General features: G+C 44.7%; 1 protein-coding gene and 1 pseudogene across 5 annotated transcripts in view; one reads left to right on the top strand and one right to left on the bottom strand.

Moving 5' to 3' along the window:
* Positions 1–532: 532 nt before the first annotated feature.
* LOC147366365 (non-histone chromosomal protein HMG-17 pseudogene) lies at positions 533–837 on the bottom strand (annotated as a pseudogene).
* Positions 838–8,329: 7,492 nt separating this feature from the next.
* CNKSR3 (CNKSR family member 3) overlaps positions 8,330–21,368 on the top strand; it is a 106,179-nt gene continuing 93,140 nt past the window's right edge. Inside the window, exon 1 of one of the 5 annotated variants that reach the window (XM_086318418.1) lies at positions 8,330–8,907. Coding sequence is in view for 2 of the 5 variants with exons in the window: in XM_086318414.1 (XP_086174540.1) it covers positions 13,943–14,000 (58 nt within the window). In the remaining 3 variants the exon portion in view is untranslated. Of the gene's footprint in view, positions 8,908–13,852; positions 14,001–21,368 lie in introns of those variants that run through there. The other 4 variants (XM_086318419.1, XM_086318417.1, XM_086318415.1 and 1 more) reach the window with 4 other exon arrangements.

The raw sequence follows: 21,368 nt of genomic DNA, 5'->3' as shown, positions 1-21,368 counted from the left end.
CTGCCTTTCAGGAAACGGGAATGAAAATGGGGGAGGTATCAATCCGAGGAGCCACAGTCTAAAAAAGGAACCCCTGCTCTTTCGAGGAATGCCATCTCAGTGCTGACACTGGAAAGTCCAAATTGCCTGACATACTGGCAACCAATTTTGGGGGGGGTCAGGTTCCACAGGTCTCTGGGGTTAGGGGAGTCGAGTCTGCGCTGAAGTAGAGCGGAAGAAGAGGACATAACAGCTAACTCTAGCTTTTCCATACCACCAGGCGCATGTGCCAAGGTGGCTAATGTGTGCCAACATCAGGGAATCCCTCCTTCCTGGGAATCAAGAAGTCTCTCAAAGCTAGACGGGAAAGATGTTTCTCCCCCCATGTCAACCCAGCCTTGGAGATGCTCCGTTAGTGACATGTATCCTTCCCCCACCCCCACAACCCCCAAAACAATAATGAAGTGATCTTTGTGCTAACAACATAGCTTGAAAAAATTCTGCATTTTTATAAAACTTCATAAAAAATCGTATTTCCAGTTGTACAGTCACCGGAAGTACACAGTTAACAAAAATGCACACCCTTCACTTGGCATCTCCAGCACCTTCAGCTTTATGTGCCTGGTCTGTTTTGTCAACTCCATCTTCTGCAGGGTTATTCTCATCCCTGCCAGCATCAGCTTTCCTCTTTTTCCCTTTGGGTCCCTTCTCTCCCTCCTTTGCAGGGGCCTTTGCAGGCTTGGGTTCTGGCTTTGGAGGAACAGGTTTAGCAGATAACCTTGCAGATCTTCTCTGTGTTCGTCTTTCACCTTGGCTTTAATCTCCTGTAGCATTACTTTCAACCTTTCTCTTGGGCATGGTGATGACGGTGGCGGGAGGTAGATGCTGCACCCGGACATGCAGGGGCATGTGGGCACTGGTCGGTCCAGGGGTCCCTCTCATCTCTTCTTCTGTGCTGGCTCTTCACTGTGCCATGGAAGCTCCTCTGTTGTGGTGCATGGATTTGTTGCCCCACGGCAAGTGGGATCTTAGTTCCCAGACCAGAGATCAAACCTGGGTTCCCCGCATGGGAAGGTGGGCCACAGGGAAGTCCGAGAAAAGAGAATTTAGAAGCTAGAAGTATCCCCAAAGTTCCTTTAGACCTAAATCTTCAATACATAAGCCCAGAGAAGCTGGCTTGCTCAAGGTTACAGGGTGGCTTATAGACTGCTTCAGGACTGGGGTGATCAAGTCAGTTAGGATCTCAAAGAATTTCCCTTCAAGATATGGATTCACTAAGAATAAGACCATCCTGGGCCAGCACCTTAGTAGAGATGAGGTTATTTTAACCACAGGACATGGGCACACGGTGGGAGGAGGTGGCCTTGGAAGCAGAGGCGATGCAGACGGCAGGCAAACCCTGCCTCCTGACCGTGTTGCCTGGGTCCTCACACATGAGGCCAGCATCGTATTTCTCCTGTTCTTATCTCTTGCTCCACCTAGCTGGCGTCCACAGTGGACATTATTTGGAGCAGGACAGAGGTGAGGCCTCTCTGGTGTTATGCGGGTCCTTCCTTTGTTTCTTTCCTACAAGCACCAAGGATTTTCCAGGACCCAGGCATCACAAGCTCGAGCAGCAAAGGGCTTTCTGTTGGCCCTTAAACTGAGGTTCCTTTAGCTTCTGGAATCAGCCCCCACCCCCACCCCACAGCTCTTTCACTGGAACCAAACCCAGAAGAAGGGAAAGAACATGAAAAATGAACAAATACAACCTCATTCCTTTGTAACTCGAAGCAAAACTTATACGGAACTCAAATGGAAAAATAGATTTGATCTGGGAGGTTCTTTTTTTTCCCCAGAGTGGCATGCATACTGTAAAATGATTACTGTAAAACAATTATTGTTGCTAGCATTTGTGAGCTGGTTGTGGGTTTAACAACCATTTTGCTGACTTTTTGGCAGCAAGTGTGAGTTTTCCTGTTCAATTAGATCTTTGGGAGTGCTCTTAAAATCCTGTGGAATCATCTGATTCCCTCCAGGAAAACACTGATTGGTATTAATTTTCATCCTTTCCCTTTTGATGCTGAAGTAGCCTGAAACACTTCCTGCTTTTCTAACATGTTCCTTTTATTTCTACCTTTCCTCCATGCCCAATGACTACAGTATTTCCAAATACAAGGCCTGGTTGTGGAAAATTAAGGGATAGGGTCCCATTACAGATCCTCAAAAAAGATCCCGAATAGAAGGCATAAACGTGTGTTTAGTGAAAATCTGGGTGTGTTGAATAGCAGAGCCTGAAGAATTTAAATATTCTGATAGGTTACAACTAGAAGAAATTTTCCTCTTTGGTGTGCAATTGTAGCTATATAATGAAACAGCAAACTTCTTTAATGAACTCAAAGTTCATTAAAGCTGCTTAATTATAGTCTGAGCACTTGGATTTACATTTCTATTTGATGTAAAATGACATTATAAAATATCGCTGTTATGCCAAAGTCAACTTAGGAAAACATAAGATAGTAAGTAAACAATTACTTGTATGTCCTTCCTGTTAACACTTTAGAGATTTTTGTGAAATTGTGGCATAGTGTGTTTATGATTCTCAAATCTGTGTTTTATATCTAACATTAAAAGTTTACTTGGTTTGCTATGGAGAACAATATGGAGGATCCCTGAAAAACTAAAATAGAGTTACCAGTGGGATCCAGCAATCCCATTCCCGGGCATATATCCAGAAAAGACAAAACATTAATAGGAAAGATATATGCACCCCAATGTTCTTAGCAGCAGTGTTTATGATAGCCAAGACAAGGAAGCCACATAAACGCCCATTGACAGATGAATGGACAAAGAAGATGTGGTATATATGTACAATAAATATTGTACAGCAGTAAAAAAGAATGAAATAATGCCATTTATAGCAAGATGGACAGACCTAGAGATTATCATACTAAGTGAAATAAATCAGACAGAGAAAGAAACATACCACATGATATCACTAATATGTGGAATCTAAAAGAATGACACAAATTAACTTATTTACAAAGCAGAAGAGACTCAGAGACATAGAAGACAAACTATGGTTATCCAAAGGGAAAGAGGGGTGGGGAGAGGCATAAATTAGGAATAGATTAATAGATACACACTGCTATATATAAAATGGGTCTACTATACACATGTACTATATAGTATACACACTGTATATAGTATATAGTATACATACTAGTATACACATTACTGTATATAAACCAATAAGGACCGACTATATAGCACAGGGAATTATATTCAATATCTTATAATAAGCTAAAATGGAAAAGAATCTGGAAAAGAATATATAGATACATACATATGTGCATACAATTGAATCACTTTGCTGTATTCCTGAAACATTGTAAATCAACTATACCTCAATTTAAAAAATATAAAGAAATGTTTTTACTTGGTTTGTTTAATTATAGTTTTATTTTTAAGCTTTATTATGACAAACAAAAGTATTTTTTCACCCTAAGCTTTTGTCTGTTATCATCAAGAGGGAACTTGTGTTTGAAACAGAAATCACTGGATCTGAAACTCTTGGCATTGTATTTTCATGTTCAGAGATGATGAGTCTCACAAAGTTAAATGGAAACTGTAAGAGCAACTAATACAAATGGCATTTGGTTCCCTTCTGGACTCTTGGCGGCTTGAGAGCTGGAAGGAAAAGTAGCATAAATTTTGTGGGGGAATGTGTAAGATTGAGTGTTTCTTCTTGGTCTATAGCAAGCTCCCCTAATGGCTAATTTAATAGTTGCACATAAAGAACTTTTTTTCTGAGTATGGCCTCTTGTAACAATTCTTTCAAAATACAGCTCTAAGTCCTGGAAAAGAGGATTTAACAGTGTCAACACTTCTCTTTTGTGTTAGAAAAATGTCACCAATTTCTGCAACTCTGATTTCAAAAGATGAGGTTTCTGAACATTTATCTAATCAAAATTGATCTGAGTTACAAATAGGGCTCAGTAAAAGAAAGCCAAATATCAACTTTCCTACTGTAGGAGGAGTTAATGTAACTGATCAGAAGAATATGGATAAGTAGGGCAGCCCTTGTGAGAACTAAAAACACAAAACAAAAAAAGTTGGAGGACTTTCCTACTTGAAATATCTGATAGGAAACTCGGAATATTTAGGAGGGTAACTGCATGATTGTGGTGTGAAGTTCAGACCAAATGGAACTGACTGACAGACAAGATCATCAACAGCTTGGATAATTTACTTAACCAATGACTTTGCAGTGAGGTCATGCCACAGATAAGAATGCTCAATGCAAACCAAGTAGAATACTTCCCAGGCAGCATTTTGAAGAATGGTTTGGGATCTCTCAAGATGAAAGATAACATAAGAGATATAATGAGACAATTATATGTGCAGAGAATATTAAGTAATTTCAAATGTTCTGAAAATAATAAAAAAAAACCAATGTGATAGGAAAAAATGAATCAAAAGAAGGATCGTAAATTGTGACATAGAGTAGACTGGAGAAGCTCACTTTATTACTTTTTGTCTCTCATTCTGGAAAGCATTGCTTTGGATTGGGGGAGGGGCCTGGGTCTTTACAGATTAATTTGCTTACAGGTTGCTTATTTTGCTTCTCTTGTGTTTATCAACTAAATTATGGTAATAACTACTAACACAAATTGTTTCATCTCTAGTTCTCAAAAAATTAATAATGTATGGACTAGCTCAAAAATGTTCATATCGTATTGATCCTTAGAACTCTTTGGGTCAAGCAGGGTACTTTCCTCTGATTAAAGATTAGAGAAGAAACTCCCCCCTCTGAAAATCACATGATATCTTTATTCTACAAAGGCTGTGAAGAACTGACTCATTGGAAAAGACCCTGATGCTGGGAAAGATTGAAGGTAGGAGGAGAAGGGGACAACAGAGGATGGGATGGTTGGATGGCATCACTGACTCAATGTACATGAGTCTGAGCAAGGTCCGGGAGTGGATGATGGACAAGGAAGCCTGGACAGGGAAGCCTGCAGTCCATGGGGTCGCAAAGAGTCAGACACGACTGAGCGACTGAACTGAACTGACAAAGGCTACTTGGCATTTGTTTCTGTGCCTAGTTTTGTGCTTTACTAATACAGAGTAAATATCTCATTGACTGCATAAATGACCTATGTGTGTAAGGCGACCCCAAGGCAGAAAAATAAAGGCGCTGAAAAGAGAAATCTAGGGAGCCTGGGCTCTAGTATCAGTTCTACAAATTCAATTAAAAAAAGGATCTATTTAGCTCTTTGTTCTGTGTCAGGGATTGCGGTAAACATCAAGCTGCCGGTGAGAAATTCTACTTCTCAAGAATCTAGCCTGGCTGCTGTTTGGTAATGTGCATGCAAGCACAGTGTAATAGAATGGTGAAGATTATAGCAAGCAGAGAAGAAAAATTGGCACATTTATAAATGATCGTTTTGTATCCACTTTAATTTCCAAAGTTATTTACCTGAGATTCTGCCTTTATTATCTGCCATTAGTGACTGGACATCTTCAAGTCTGCATTTCAGATAGAAAGGCAGGCCTCCCTCAAACTTTCACATGCTAACAGCTGTAATTAAGGTAGAAGGCCTTATTTAAATAGTAATTAGCCTTCAGGACTTGAAGTGTAAACAGAACGCTAATTCATTTAGGTAGTTAATTGGTCTTCCGGGTTAGAGATCTTCACATGGCCTTCCTTTTCAGCAATGATGTATTTATCATCAACACACAGATAATGTGTGGGATGAAATTTTGCAAACTCTTGTTTGACTCTCAGAATTTTAGCTTTTAACTCTCTGGTAGTGACAAATGCAAATGAGTTTGAAAACACTGTGAAAAGAACAAGTAGGACGCTATGGTAAAATCATTTGACGTTTTCTTCATAATTACAGGGACCATATGGCTTAGTTAATTCATGTTATTCCATCTTAAGTACTGATAAATCCCCTTTCAGATTCAGGAATATCTTGGTTTGGAGATAAATTGTGTGGTCATGCTAATCATGACTAAAAGAAGTCACAAAATTCAGTGATTACTGTAAATAAAGCTGTGGATAAGATTGGTTACATTTTCCAGTGAATTCAGTGACAAATGTTGAGAGCCTCCTTATCTGTTGCCATAAAGAAAAGATGGTTAATAACTGATGTTATTAATTTTAAAAAGTCATTTTTTTTTGAAAGACAACTACTCGATCTGGAATTTTGTCATTGCCTTTACCAAGTTTCCTGGTCTACCGGTAACTCTTGCTCAAACAACAACAACAAAAATCACTATATTTGATAACTGCATATCGGTGTTGTTATGGCTTCTCTGTCCTATAGGTAAGTTGCATGGAAGGTGGGTCTGATGTTTCACTTTTCCAAATATGTTTTTTCTTCTTGGGGACTCCAGCTCATCATACCATACAACAGAAGCATAGGCTTTCTGTTAGTCATCCTTCCAACATGTGCATTAAAGCAGACCTGTATAAATAGTACATGTCACCAATTCAACAGATAGTTCATGAATGCAGTGGCTGGTTGGCACCGAGGAGGCATTCACAGATACATATTAAGTGAATGGATAAACACCAGCACCTGCTAGGTGCCACCAGCCAAGTGATAGGAAGAGGGAGAGGAGAAAAGCTCTATATAATATCAGGTAAGTTCTGCCCCCCTTCCCCACAAGGAGTTACCAGTCTCCAAGGGGAAGACGTGAATGAATAATGCAATTGAAGGTAAGAATCACTAAATGCCAAAGAATCTCTGTGAGTGGGAGGTGGAGAACACAGGGACTGGGGTGGGGGGCGGTGCAGTGGGACTTGAGGGAGGAGAGGTAGATATTCCAATTTAGGACTTCCAGTTCCGGAGGAGAGGTAGATATTCCAATTTAGGACTTCCAGTTCCGGGTTAACTCTGGCCTCAGACAGAGTCCGTGAAAGTAAAAGGGCCCTCTGTCAGTCGCTGAAACTGTGCACAGGCTTTTTTTTTTTTTTTTAAAGAGCTGGCTAACAACTTTCCCATTACGATTGATGACTAATTCAAATGAGCATTAGCTCGCTTCGCAAAGATGAGTATTACAATACAGCAATATAGAACGCTAAACGCTACCAGGTTATTATGATTCATTTTAGTTGCGAAGTTGAAATATTGCAACAGCGTTAAAAGAGGAGTTACAGACAGAGACTTATGGTTGCCCAGGTGTGAGGAGGTGAAAGAGGAATAGACTGGGAGTTTGGGGTTAGCAGATGCAAACTATTATACATAGAAGGGGTAAGCAAGAGTCTACTGTGTAGCACAGAGATCTATATTCAACGTCCTGGGATTAACTATAGTGGAAAAGAATATGAAAAAGAATGTACAACCCCATGGACTATACCTAGCGAGACTCCTCTGTCCATGGAATTTTTCAGGCAAGAATACTGGAGTGGGTTGCCATTTACTCCTCCAGAGACTCTTCCCCACCCAGGAATTGAACCAGAGTCTCCTGTGTCTCCTGTATTGGCAGGCATGTTCTTTACCATGGCACCACACAGCAGAAATTAACACATGGTAGAGAAGGCAATGGTACCCCACTCCAGTACTCTTGCCTGCAAAGTCCCATGGATGGAGGAGCATGGTGGGCTGCAGTCCATGGGGTCGCCAAGAGTCGGACACGACTGAGCGACTTCACTTTCACTTTTCACTTTCATGCATTGGAGAAGGAAATGGCAACCCACTCCAGTATTCTTGCCTGGAGAATCCCAGGGACGGGGGAGCCTGGTGTGCTGCCGTCTATGGGGTCGCACAGAGTTGGACACGACTGAAGCGACTTAGCAGCAGCAGCAGCAGCAGCAGCAGATCAACCATACTTAAATAAATTTACAGAAGAGCAGTGAGTTAAATTGCCACAATGTCATCCAAGATATAAATAAAATATTTTTTCCCAAAGAAATGTGAAAGGAGGAGGTCGGGATCGCAGAGCAATATTGACGCAAAACACTGAAACACGGAGATCTGAACTTTAGTTTTTGACTTTATTATTTTTCATTGTGTTGCTGCTCACAGTCAGACAAACTGAACAGGTACTAAATAAGACCCTGGCCTCCCCCAAGCCCAACGGGCTCTCCAGGATGCAAGCGCATCTACAATGCGCCCCCTTAAAAGGAAAGTCGGCAGGGACCTCTCCGGGTGAGCGAACGCAGGTTTCCAGGGCGAAAGTAACCGGAGTCGGCCGACCGGGGCAGCCCCGCCCCCTCCCACGAGTTTCGCCGGGTGTCCGGCCCCGCCCCCTCTTTTATTCCGCGCTCACCACCGGGAGCTGGAACTTTGTAACCCGAGCGCGCTGGCTCTGCGCTCCTCCCCGCCCCGGTGCGGCCCTCCCGGGAGGAGCAGGAGGTGGGACCTGCGGGCGGGAAGGCTCGGGACGCCAGCGCACGAGGATCGGGGACCTCGGAGAGCTCAGCCGCCCAGAGGAGGAGCTGGACTGGGAGCCGAGCGCGCGGCCAGAGAACCGGAGGCAGCGGTCCCGGCCCGGGGGCGCAGAGGGGCGGAGGAAAGGTCCCGCGCTCGGAACTGAGCCCGGGGGAATCTGGACTCCCTGCCCCGTGTTCCCGCAGCGGCCGTAGCCTAGGAGCGGCAGCTGTGTCTGGAGTCCCGGCGGCGGCGGCGGCCGCGGGGGACGAGGAGGAGGAGCTGCAGCCGGACGGTGGCAGCCGGAGGAGGAGCCGCCCCGCTGTCCCGTGCGCCGGGGAGCGGGCCGCGCCGCCCGGGCCGCGCCGCGCTGGGATGCCCCGCTGACGGCGGCGGCCATGCAGCCTTGACAGGGCGCTCGGGCGCGGGGACCGGCCGCGGGGCGCGCCCTCCCGGGAGGGCAGCAGGACTTCACCGCCGACTCCAGCTCCGCTGGGTTCCCGGCCCTCCAAGATGGAACCGGTGACCAAGTGGAGCCCCAAGCAAGTGGTGGACTGGACTAGAGGTGAGCGAGCCTGGGGGTACCCCGGCGTCTCCAGCCCGGGGGATCGGGCCGGCGGGGAGCTGGGATCCGGGGTGGGGGGTGGCGCTCAGCCCCTTTGCCCGCGAGAAGCTTTGAGAGCACAGCGCGGTGAGCCTGCAAACTTCTCTGCCCCTGTCACTCTGGTGCCCGCTTTCGGGGGTGAGGGTTGTGGCCAGCCGAGGGGAGCCTCATCTTTAAACCCGGGGGGTACGGGTGGCCTCTGAATGGAGGATGAGGGTTGGGGGCGCGGATATCGGGCCGGGGCGCCCGCCCTGCCCTACCCGGGTGCGGTGCCCGGAGGCCCGGGTGCCCACCCGGGAGCGCAGAAGCACAAGGCGCCTTTGTGTGGGTGACTCCCCTCGGACCTCGTAAAAACGCCGCCTGCCCAGAGCAGTTCGCAGCATGAAGAGGCGGTTGGACAGGTACAGGGAGACTCCGGCGGCCCGGCGAGCCTCTGTTTTTGTTGGAGAAGGAGACAGGGCAGCACCGGAGCCAACACTGAGGCGTTCGCGCCGGCGAGAAGCCTGGAGCCAGACTCCCCGGGACTCGGTGACTTTTGCTCCGGGAAGGCGCCAGTACCCCGCGCTGGCGCCGCAGTCTTAGGCCACATTTAAACCCTGGAAAGAAGTCTGCTTGGAACCATTATCCTGAGTTACGCCGTTTTTGGGGACGAGGACAGGCCGCGGGTTGGAGAGGCCGCGGGTGCTGGACCAAGGCTGGGGGCTTGGACTCTGAGCTGGCACTCTTACTGTTAGGTGCCTCCCACGATTTCGAAGCAAAAGTGATAGAGGTTCCTCCAGCCTCTATGAACCCTTCAAGAGAACGGGTCCGCCAAGAACAACCCGTGTTTTCGTGGGTTCCACACCCCCCGCCCAGCTCAGCATCTCTCTGTGTCAAGTTACTATTTTGTTTTCTTTCTTCTATCTGCTCTTTCAGGTGAGGAATGGTGTCCTTTCTCAATAATAATAACTAGAATTGTGTAGCGCTTTACAGTTGGCTAAGAGCTCTGTCTCTGTTATTGCCCTTGGTCATCCGTAAGCCTGAGAGGTAGGTAATGTGGGTAAGATCAGGTCATCTTTCTGTCTCACCCATGGCTGCAGCATCTCCAACCCCGGTCATCTCTGCATCTCATCTCTCCCGCCTGCCGAGTACACACAGACCATGTGCAATGGGGTGTCCCAGACTTGTGGGAGATGTGGGGTGTCAGTGGGGGGCATGTCTGACCATTCATTCTGGGAGAAGGGACAGGATACACTCTCTCCTGAAAAGAGGTTTGTCCAGGGACCAAAGTTTTGGGGGCTCTTATTTAAAGCGAAGATGAAAACACCAAATACTTCTCTGTGGAGTAATGTGTAACTAACAATGTCTGTGCTTGATATAAAACATAAAATCTGTAGAGACCTAGATGCTATTTTGAAATGGGATGTGTTCCCCCATCCAAGATACTACTAGGTCCCTTGTCTAGCGACTTGCCTGGTCTGAGTTGGTTGATCTGTTTTACCATTGTGTCCATCAGAGAAGCAACCTAAAAAATTGAAGACATCAGTTTTTGATCTGGAGAGCTGCTCTGTCTAATATGGTAGCCAGTAGTCACTCATGGGCCTTGGGCTCTTGACATATGGCTGGTCCGATGCCCTGTGCTGTAAGTGTGAAATACATACTAGGGTGAAAACAGCATATAAGCTATCTCATCACTAGTTTTTTTTTAATAATCATTGCATGTTGATAGTATTTTGACTGTGTATGTTTACCCTCTGAAAGGTGGCTCCTGAAAAATGTAAAGTTACACAAGTGGCTGACTTCTGCAGCTCCCATTGTATTTCCGTGGACAGTGTTGCTCCGGAGTGAAAGAAAGGGTTAAACTTACCAGTCTTTGGCTTTCCTGAGCAGTTGCCAGCCTACCTGATAATGTACAACCAGAAAAGCAGTAACAGGCACACAGGGGAATTTTGGAGTGAGGTCTTCACACTCTCAAGATTTTTGTCTTTTTTTTTTTTGACCCCCCTTGGGATTGGGAGAGAAGTGTAAATTCACAATCTGTTATGCTTGTTTAGCATTTAAAAGGCAGAGCAGATTAAACTGCTTTTGGGATCCTGCTGCCTTGACATTGTGACTTAGTTGAGACTGCTTTCACTGGGGGAAAGTTTCCTATTGGCCTGCAAGAGCAGTTATGGGTGGTTCAGTTTTCAGTGTCTTGATGTCTGGAGCATTGGGTGCTGATTAGGGTACATACCTGTGGCTACTACATGGCAACTTTATACAAAATGCTTGTGCCCTTTAGACCCTTAGGTGCAGCCCCATAGAACTACCCGGATACTTTCCCTATTAGAATCTAGAAAAGATAAAAAGAGCAAGTGTGTAGCCAACTCTTAGACAAGAGGCTACATTCTCCCAAATTGTGTGACACATTACTTGAATATTTCTCAAGAGTCATGATGTGAAAGTATTGACTTTTTAATGAACTGTTGGCTTATGCAAACTTGTTTGCTTATAGGACTATTTTTAGCTGTCTTTGTTAACCTTTCTACCCAACCCCCATTTTATAAATACATCCTACTGATAAGCAGCTCTTCGTGTAGACTTTACCACTCTTGGCATCGTATGAGTGTGGCAGCAGTGATGGTGAGCACTGGAGAAAGCCTTAGATTTAAAACTGTCTAAATCCAACCACAATCTGCAGCTTGCTTTCATGCTGATGTTATTAGGCAGACGCATACACTAGGAAAAAGGTTGATGTCTACAGAATGAAGTAATTCATCTGGTTTTTATTATTGTTACTATTTTTATTTGTTAATCGCTAGCACTACCACCACCAGTGTTGCAATATTAGTAGTGAAGTGAAATGAAACGAAAGTGTTAGTCGCTCAGTCGTGTCTGACTCTTTGCACACCCATGGACTGTAGTCCCCCAGGCTCCTCTGTCCATGGAATTCTCCAGGCAAGACTATTGACGTGGGTTACCATTCCCTTGTCCAGGGGATCTTCCCAACCCAGGGATCGAACCTGGGTCTTCCGCATTGCAGGCAGGTTCTTTACCTTCTGAGCCACCAGGGAAACTGTAGCATAATATTAGTAGATCCTCAGTGAGTGTTAGCGCAGGTCTAAGCATTGTACTTGTGTTAGCTCACTTAAATACGTAAGCACCCTTTGAGGCAGGAGCTGTCATTTCCATTTTGCAATTGAGAACACTGAGGCACAGGCAAGTTAAGTATCCTGACCATAGCTGAGAAGTGTTTGACCACAGACGGGTTGGCTTTGTTTCCTTCTATCTTCTCAGGAGGTTCTTCCCAGGGTCACCTGTAGAGGACTGGCAGCATCTTTACCACGCTGATGAGGAGACCATCAGAAGCCCCATCATGAGTTCTCTGTCGTGTGTTAATGAGGGAGACTCATCTGCTGTGTGTGTCTTATTTTCTTTATTCTGTATGTGTCAGCAAAGTTATTTGTAAGTCATATCTATTCATCGTTTCATGGCACCATGCCTTCCAGATGATTTGGTAAAGGATTTTGCAAAGCAAATGAGCTTTTGCAGTACGTATCAGGCAAAAAAAGGTCAACTGTGTGTAACAGAAAACCCAGTTTTTGGTGGACTAACCAAATGAGTTTTGGTTTTCCTTGTAAAAGAAGTCTGGGGATAGGGAATTTAGGACTTCATGGGGGCTTTGTGGTGCTGTCAGGATCCCAGGCTCTTTGTCATCCTGGTTCCGGTTAGCTGGTTCTTCTTCCTTTAGCCTCTAGGGTTGCTGAAAAACGAAGGTCCTTTTCTTTTGGCAGCTGTAGGTCTACCATTTGGCCGTGGGTCAAGAACTCTTTGCTTTATTCCAATTTCTTGCCAGTTCTATCTCCTGGATTCCAGCCATAGAGTTTTCTTAATCATAATAGTAGAAAAACATTCATTGAAGCATTTATTATGTATCAGACGGTGGGCCACATACTTCATTTATTATGTATCAGACAGTCGGCCACATACTTCATTTAGGCTTCTTCATTTCATCCTCAGAAAACCCAGAGAGGGGTATAAACCATTATTAGCCCTTAGTAAAGACAAAGAAACTAAAGCAGAGAGAGGGAGTGTTTGGTCCCGTGCTGATAGGCGGTGATGCTCCATTATTTCATTACTTCTGTGGCTTATACCAGGTATTGGAACAGAGAGAGCAGGGGCTGTGGAATCAGACTCTGGGTTTGTATCCTGGTATCTCCTCTGCCTGTATGAGCTTATATAAGCTCTTATATTACTACTCCTTGTTTTTATTGCTTCCTCTCCTTTTATCCTATAGCTCCAGGACATAAATTGTTCTCTCTGAGCCGCCTTGTCTGTCAAAACGTTGATTCTTGCCATTCAGGGACACCAGTCGGTGTCGTGGAGATGTCTCTGCCAGGCACGCAGAGGACCCGGGGTGGGACTTGTAGCTGGTTAAGAAGGTTCTTGTTTCTTGCCCCCTCCCCCACTGGCTTTTTCTAAGTTGATATTTTATGAAATTCTCTACATTTTATACTCATAACAATACTGTTGCCTCCTATGTGCAAAGTAAATTCTAGGTGTAGCTAAAGCTTAATTAAGAAGAGTAACCTTAAAAATATTAGAAAAAGCATATGAAAGACTATTAATTCATCTTAGGCAAATTTCTTTTAAAAATACTAAAATGCAGAAATAATAAAAAGTGACAACACACACACAGATGCCAGCAAGTATATGAAGAGATGCTCAACATCACTAATCAGGGGAAGATTCTTAGTTGGCCGTGTGATAATAGGTGCTTCTCGCCAACGTCATGCACTTTCTTTGGGTAAATAAGTTCCAGTTGTGTTTTCTCAACTGTTTCCTTGCAGTAACTGGACTTCCACTGACCATGGCGTTAGGACTGGCTCTTGCTTTGGACTGTGGACTCCTGTCTGGCGCCTAGTCCAAGACTTGTGGCACCCGCATCACCCGGGAGCTTGTTAGAGATGCAGAAGCTACAAGCCTGCTGACTCAGAATCTGCATTTTAACAAGAGGCCCTGGTGATCACTGTGCTCAATGCCGCTGGAGAGCTCTGTTCTAGCAGCCACTGCAAACGCGTTTTCTCCCTTCGCTGGTAGGTCCTGCTGGTCTGATCGGACTTGGGCTCCATCTGTTTCATTTAAGTTCCCCAGGGATGACACTTAACTTCAGGGTGCTTGACTTGGCCACTAATTAAAGCAGAAAAGCAATCTTAGGGTGTGTGTTTATGTTTATAAGCGCCACCTGGCAACAGCATCAGGTGCTTCTCCGCAAACTGAATAGACATTTCTCTTGAGCTTTCTTCCATATTTCTTGGGACATGAAGCATTCTCATAACAACTTTTTTTTCCTAATTTTTTTTTTTTTTTGGGCGTCGCGGGGTGGCCGTGGGTGTGTATGGTTGAAGTGCGCTCTTAAGATCCTCAAGTGGACTCAGGAGGATGAGATGGCCTTTTAGCCAATCACTGGGCCGTAATGTCTGCTACTGCACCAGGTTCACCGAACTTAGATGATTTTGAAGGGAGACTTCTTTGTTGCTGGTAAATGACACTGAATGTCATTTCAGGGCAGGTCTCAAAATTTGGAAGCTCATCGAGGGCGGGTGTCTGAGCTCTGTGATGGTGGAGACTGTTCGCACAGCACCTGCACGCCGCCCTTCTGCGATCACATCATTGCGGAAAGCTGTGGCGCTCCTCTTTTCTGTCTCGCTGCTTCTGTGTCACCACCTCGATGTTTGTCCATTCCTAGCTTGTTGTGTTCCAGCTCCGGGACATCCGTGTTCTCACCTCTTTTTCCTCTTTGCTCTCGTTTCATGAGGTTTCTGGGGTTTTCACCCCGGGTTTAGCCATTAGCGGGGCTTTCAAGCAGGTTTTATTTACCCGAGCTTTTCCATATTTGTGCTCATCTGACATTTGTACAAGCCCCAGAGGGGCACAGTGAAGGTATCCCTCTACCACAGATGAGGAGAGAGGCTTCGGACATGAAATGAGTTGTCCCAGGTCAGAAGGCCAGACCCCACAGACTTCTTGTTCTCTTGTTCTGTGCAGCCCCTATGCCTCCTCTGGTCAAGATGGTGCTTTCCATTCTCTCTCCATCAACAAGTGATGGGAGGGGCAACTTCAAAGAACTTTGGACTTTTGTATTTCCTGAGGATCCCTTCAGGGTTTCCGCTCTTGGGATGCATTCCTTTTCTTTCTCTTTCCTTCTTTCTTTATTTCACACCTTGAGCAGAACCCTACATATTTGGGACCTGACCTTTAAGCATTTGAGACACTTCTTGCCAGTTACTTATTTTTATTGTAGTTTGCTGACTGTGTTGTAATGTTTCAGAATGCAGCTCTGTAATGGAATGAATCATTTCACTTTTTGATTCTCTTAATCTGATTTTTATTTTATTTTGAGTGTCATATGATAGTTTTTTTTTTTTTTTTTGTCTGCTACAATTAACATTTCTATTTGATGGAACCACATCCATCCATCCATCCATACATTTAACTTTCTTCAACAGCACCTGTGATTTTTATGGCTTCATTTCCTGCTTGCCTTTGATTCTTCACAGCTTTTTCATTGTAACTGCTATGGGAGAGATCAGGCCTGGTGAATAATATGCATGGTTTGGAATAAAATAGAGCTGGATTCAGATTCTGTATTTGACAGTAACTGATTTGAAAACTTGGTTAAGTATCTTATCTTCCCGAAGCTTGCCTGAGTTTTCTTATCTGTGAAATGGGACTGCTAATTAACTCAGTGTTTTTGTTAGAGTTAAAAACATGTAACATAAGGAAAGCATTTTGCATAATCTATGACGTATATGTGTTCACAAACTTGTTACTGATTAATTCATAATAGTGAAAGTGAAGTCATTCAGTCCTGTCTGACTCTTTGCAACCCCGTGGACTATAGCCTAACAGGCTCCTCCATCCGTCCATGGGATTTTCCAGGCAAGAATACTGGAGTAGGTTGCCATTTCCTTCTCCAGGGGATCTTCCCGACCCAGGGATTGAACCCAGGTCTCTCGCATTGTACGCAGATGCTTTTACCATCTGAACCCCCAAGTTAATGTGTACTATAATTGGGTTATTATTGCTTAAATATTTTATTCTGTTGTGACTGATCGTCACCTTTCATGCTTACTAATAATTTATGACAGTTCCATCCTCCTCTGTGTTGATAGATAGGTGGTGAGTTAACTTCTTTCTCTGCCTTCTCCTTGTTATTTCCTTGGGCACTTTTCTCTCACTTCCTTTGGGGACCTTGTGTGTCCTGTAGGGGGCTTCCCAGGGGGCTTAGTGGTAAAGAATCTATGTGCCAATGCAGGGACACAGGAGGCGCGGGTTCGATCCCTGGGTCGGGAAGATCCCTTGGAGGAGGAAGTGGCAACTCACTCCAGTATTCTTGTCTGGAAAATCCTGTGGACAGATGAGCCTGGTGGGCTACAATCCAAGGGGTTGCAAAGAGTTGGTCATGACTGAACAATTGAGCACATGTCCTGTAGGAAGGTGGTACCATGGAAAGGTTTAGTCGTGGCTCTCTTGGAGAGAGCTCAGGAAGAACACTTTCCTTGATGTCAAATTCCATGCTGAGTAAAAAGAGAATTTTTTTTTTCGTTCAGCAGCTGATTGCTGAGGACCTATTAAGCTCCAGGCATTGTGGAACTTACACCTCCAGTTCCAGGTGCTGGAGGTCCATCTGTGTTTTAGGTGCGGGGGTCCAGCTGGGTGCCTGCTTTAATGGGGTGGAAGTAGGGATGACAAACAACAGTAACAAAACCACCACCCAAACAAAGCAGGTGCTGCTGCTGCTGGGTCGCTTCTGTTGTGCCCGACTCTGTGCGACCCCATAGACGGCAGCTCACCAGGCTCCCCCGTCCCTGGGAATCTCCAGGCAAGAGTACTGGAGTGGCTTGCCATTGCCTTCTCTGAACAAAGCAGATGAACAAGAAAATATCCAGTCGTGATCAGCGCTAAGAAGAGAGTGAAGCAGAGAGGTGAAGGAGCATGACTGGTTGTGTAGGCTTCTTTGGATGATGTCTCCCTCTGAGAACACGATACTTGGGTATGAAAGGCAAGAAGGAACCAGTCACTGGAAAATTAGGGGGAGGACCATTGTAGGCCAAGGAACAGCCAGTGCAAAGGCCCTGAGGTGAGCTTGGAGCCTTTGAGGAGCGGAAGCACGGTGGAGTCATGAAGAGCAAGGACAGTGGGGCTGTGCTGGATGGGATTGGGGTGAGAGAGAGACACAGCAGTCAGATCATGGAGGGTCTTACAGGTCTTAGGCGTTTGCGATATTTTCTAGTTACTATGGAAGGCAGTGGGGTGACATGATCGTATCTGGATTCTCGAGGCAGAATGAGTTTAGGGAGGCCCGCTGGAAGGCACTGCGATATTCTGGAGATAACGTTATTACTGTCTTAGGTGAAGGTATTAGTGACTCCAGCATCTGAGAAGCCAAGGTCTAGGTACCGTTGGTTCACTGGTAACATCACATCTGGATAATTTAAAAATTATCTTTGAAGCTGGGATGTAGATTCTTTTTTTTTCTCCTTTCTCTGCCAGGGTTAAGAGCTCCCCTCCGCTCCCCGCATCCTGATTACTCTCCTGTCATTTAAAAGGGAGGTGCAGGGCTACTCTCTGCGTTCACATGCTTCGTTCACGTCATTGTTTTCTTCTGGCACATTTTGCTGGGAGCTACAGTTTCTGAGGCTGTTTATCCATCTATGAATAGGGTTTTTGTGAAAGTGGACTTAGCCTAGTTTGTTTTCTTTGACATCAAATGACTGAACAGTTTTTAACCTGGGATCAGGAGGGCAGAGGCAGTTGTGTTTACTAGAGCAAAACAGTTCCTTAAAATTCAGTAGGTTGTAAAAAATCAGAAAGCTTTTTGTATGAAAACTTGAAAATAGTTGAGTCAAAGGAAGCTGATCAATAGATCTAATGGAAAATATTTTGCTCCACCAAAAGACTATCATAATTTTACTTTAGAAAATTGAGTCACCATATTTTTGATTAAGCAGATGGTATTTTGAGAAATTTTCAACAGGTGAGAGTTGAACACATTAAAAAAAAACAAAACTGCAATGCATCACTTACCAACAGTGAAGGAGTGAGTGGGAGAGGACTGAAGGTCAGAAGGCTTATACTGAGGCTTCCCTGGTAGCTCAGCTGGTAGAGAATCCACCTGCAATGCAGGAGACCCCAGTTGGATCCCTGAGTCGGGAAGATCTCCTGGACAAGGGGTAGGCTACCCACTCCAGTATTCTTGGGCTTCCCTGGTGGCTTAGATGGTAAAGAATCCGCCTGTAATGCAGGAGACGTAGGTTTGATCCCTGGGTTGGGAAGATCCCCTGGAGAAGGGCACAGCAACCCACTCCAGTATTCTTGCCTGCAGAATCCCATGGACAGAGGAGCTTGGTGGGCTACAGTCCAAGGGGGTCACACAGAATCGGACATGACTGAGCTACTAAGCACAGCACAGCGCAAGTTTATACTGGGGCTTTCCAGTTGGTACTAATGGTAAAGAATCCACCTGCCAGTGCAGGAGACATAAGAGACGTGGGTTTGCTCTCTCTGTTGGGGAGATCCCCTGGAGAAGGGAATGGCAACCCACTCCAGTATTCTTGCCTGGAGAATTCCACGGACACAGGAGCCTGGCGGGCTGTGGTCCATAGCGTCACAATGAGTTGGACCCGAAGGAAGTGACTTAGCACAGCAGCACAGGTTTATATTAGAATAACCTAGAAGCTTTACCTCACACACCTGATGTCAGCCCCACCCCTTTAAGGAGGGTATCTCTCAGGCTTTTAGAGGAAACCCCCCCTATGTGTCATCAGTCAGAAAAGGCAGTGAGCATGACCATATGAATCATGCCTTCCTGAGGAAGACCTTTTAGTGAAAGGAAATATTCTATTTCCTATTTTCAGAGATTTGCAGCAGAGGGGAAATTCAGAAGTTTGGGGTTTAGGAGTGGATGTGTGTGTACGTGAGTAAGAGTGTGTTTATGTGTTTCTAACTTTAACCTATGTTAATTGAACAGACTTTTGTGTTCTCAGAGTAATTTTATATTACCATGTCTTGGAGAGAATCAAGTCAAAAGTCTACCTGGAATATGACCTTTGAAACAGGAGAACTAGCTCACGATGTAGAGTGGGACCAGACGTCACGAAGCATCATTGATATCGTCAGCACCATCTTAGCATGGATTTTAACTGGAGTCTTAAACTCGCTGTGAGCAGATGACACACCTGTGAGTAGAGTTTATGAAATGACTGTCTACACCAGAAGCTAAAATTGTTGGTAATAAGTATTAAATAAAAAACACAAATACTCCTTGCTGGTAAGACATCCAGAGGTAGATGGTATGAAGTGATTTGGTTACAAGCACCCCTAGGCATTTTCATACTGTTGCTCAACCTACTGCACAATTGCACTCATCTCACACGCTAGTGAAGTAATGCTCAATATTCTCCAAGCCAGACTTCAACAATACGTGAACCGTGGAACTTCCATATATTGAAGCTGGATTTAGAAAAGGCAGAGGAACCGGAGATCAAATTGCCAACATCTGCTGGATCGTGGAAAAAGCAAGAGAGTTCCAGAAAAACATCTATTTCTGCTTTATTGACTATGCCAAAGCCTTTGACTGTGTGGATCACAACAAACAGTGGAAAATTCTGAAAGAGATGGGAATACCAGACCACCTGACCTGCCTCTTGAGAAACTTGTATGTAGGTCAGGAAGCAACAGTTAGAACGGGACATGGAAAAACAGACTGGTTCCAGATAGGGAAAGGAGTCCGTCAAGGCTGTATATTGTCACCCTGCTTATTTAACTTACATGCAGAGTACATCATGAGAAACGCTGGGCTGGATGAAGCACAAGCTGGAATCAAGATTGCCAGGAGAAATATCAGTAACCTCAGATATGCAGATGACACCACTCTTATGGCAGAAAGTGAAGAAGAACTAAAGAGCCTCTTGATGAAAGTGAAAGGAGAGTGAAAAAGTTGGCTTAAAACTCAACATTCAGAAAACTAAGATCATGGCATCTGGTCCCATCACTTCATGGGAAATAGATGGGGAAACAGTGGAAACAGTGAGAGACTTTATTTTTCTGGGCTCCAAAATCACTGCAGATGGTTAGTGCAGCCATGAAATTAAAAGACACTTACTCCTTGGAAGGAGAGTTATGACCAACCTAGATAGCATATTAAAAAGCAGAGACATTACTTTGCCAACAAGGATCGTCTAGTCAAAGCTATGATTTTTCCAGTAGTCATGTATGGATGTGAGAGTCGGACTATAAAGAAAGCTGAGTGCCAAAGAAATGATGCTTTTGAACTGTGGTGTTGGAGAAGACTCTTGAGAGTCCCTTGGACTGCAAGGAGATCTAACCAGTCCATCCTAAAGGAAATCAGTCCTGAATATTCATTGGAAGGACTGATGTTGAAGCTGTAACTCTAATTCTTTGGCCACCTGATGCAAAGAACTGACTCATTGGAAAAGACCCTGATGCTGGGAAAGATTGAAAGCTGGAGAAGAGGGGGATGACAGAGGATGAGATGGTTGGATGGCATCACCGACTCAATGGACATGAGTTTGAGTAAACTCTGGGAGTTGGTGATGAACAAGGAGGCCTGGCATGCTGTGGTCCATGGGGTCACAAAGAGTCAGACTTGACTGAATGACCAAACTGAACCCCTCAGCCAGGTTTAAGAATCTCATCTAAAACTGATATGCAAAGAAAGACTCTTTTTGGAAGTGGAGAAACACTAGTTCTTACTTGTGCTTAGTCACTCAGTCGTGTCCGACTCTTTGGGACCCCATGGACTGTCGCCCACCAGGCTTCTCTGTCCATGGGATTTCCCAGGCAAGAATACTGGAATGGGTTTCCATTTACTACTCCAGGGTATTTTCCCAACCCAGGGATCGAACCTGGGTCTCCTGCTTGGCCAGCAGAATCTTTACCACTGGGCCACTTAGTTGGGATACTTAATGAACACCTGTAAATCTGTGACAATTGTCCGTGCTTCCTGACATTTACAAGAAGTAAGCATAATGTGGATCAATGTCTTGTCACCACTGCTCTTGAACTTTCTTTTTTTTTCCCTTTTTTAGTGTTTACAAACTGCAATCTACTTTTTGTTTTAAACAAGTGTATATATTTAAAAGCTGGATCCTGTTTTAATTTAATTTAGCGTAAGGTTTTTAAAAAAAATTTAGTGACGTATAGTTGATTTGCAAATTTCTGCTGTACAGCAGAGTGACTCAGGTATATCTATATACACATTTTTTCATATTTTTTTCCATTCAGGTTTATTACAGGATATTGAGTATAATTTCCAGTGCTATATAGTAGGGCCTGGTTGCTTATCCATTCGCCTTCCCTTTTCAACATCAGAACTTGGACGTGTAAATTCTCAGGCCCTATCTGAGACCCACAGTTTCAGAGACTCTGGGCGTGGAATG

This window comes from Bos grunniens, chromosome 9, assembly GCF_055505025.1.
Source record: "Bos grunniens cultivar Pamir isolate PY7600 chromosome 9, Bosgru_T2T1.0, whole genome shotgun sequence".
Lineage (NCBI taxonomy): Eukaryota > Metazoa > Chordata > Mammalia > Artiodactyla > Bovidae > Bos > Bos grunniens.
The sequence above is the reverse complement of the archived record's forward strand: the minus strand, read 5'-3'. Positions and strand labels throughout refer to the sequence as shown.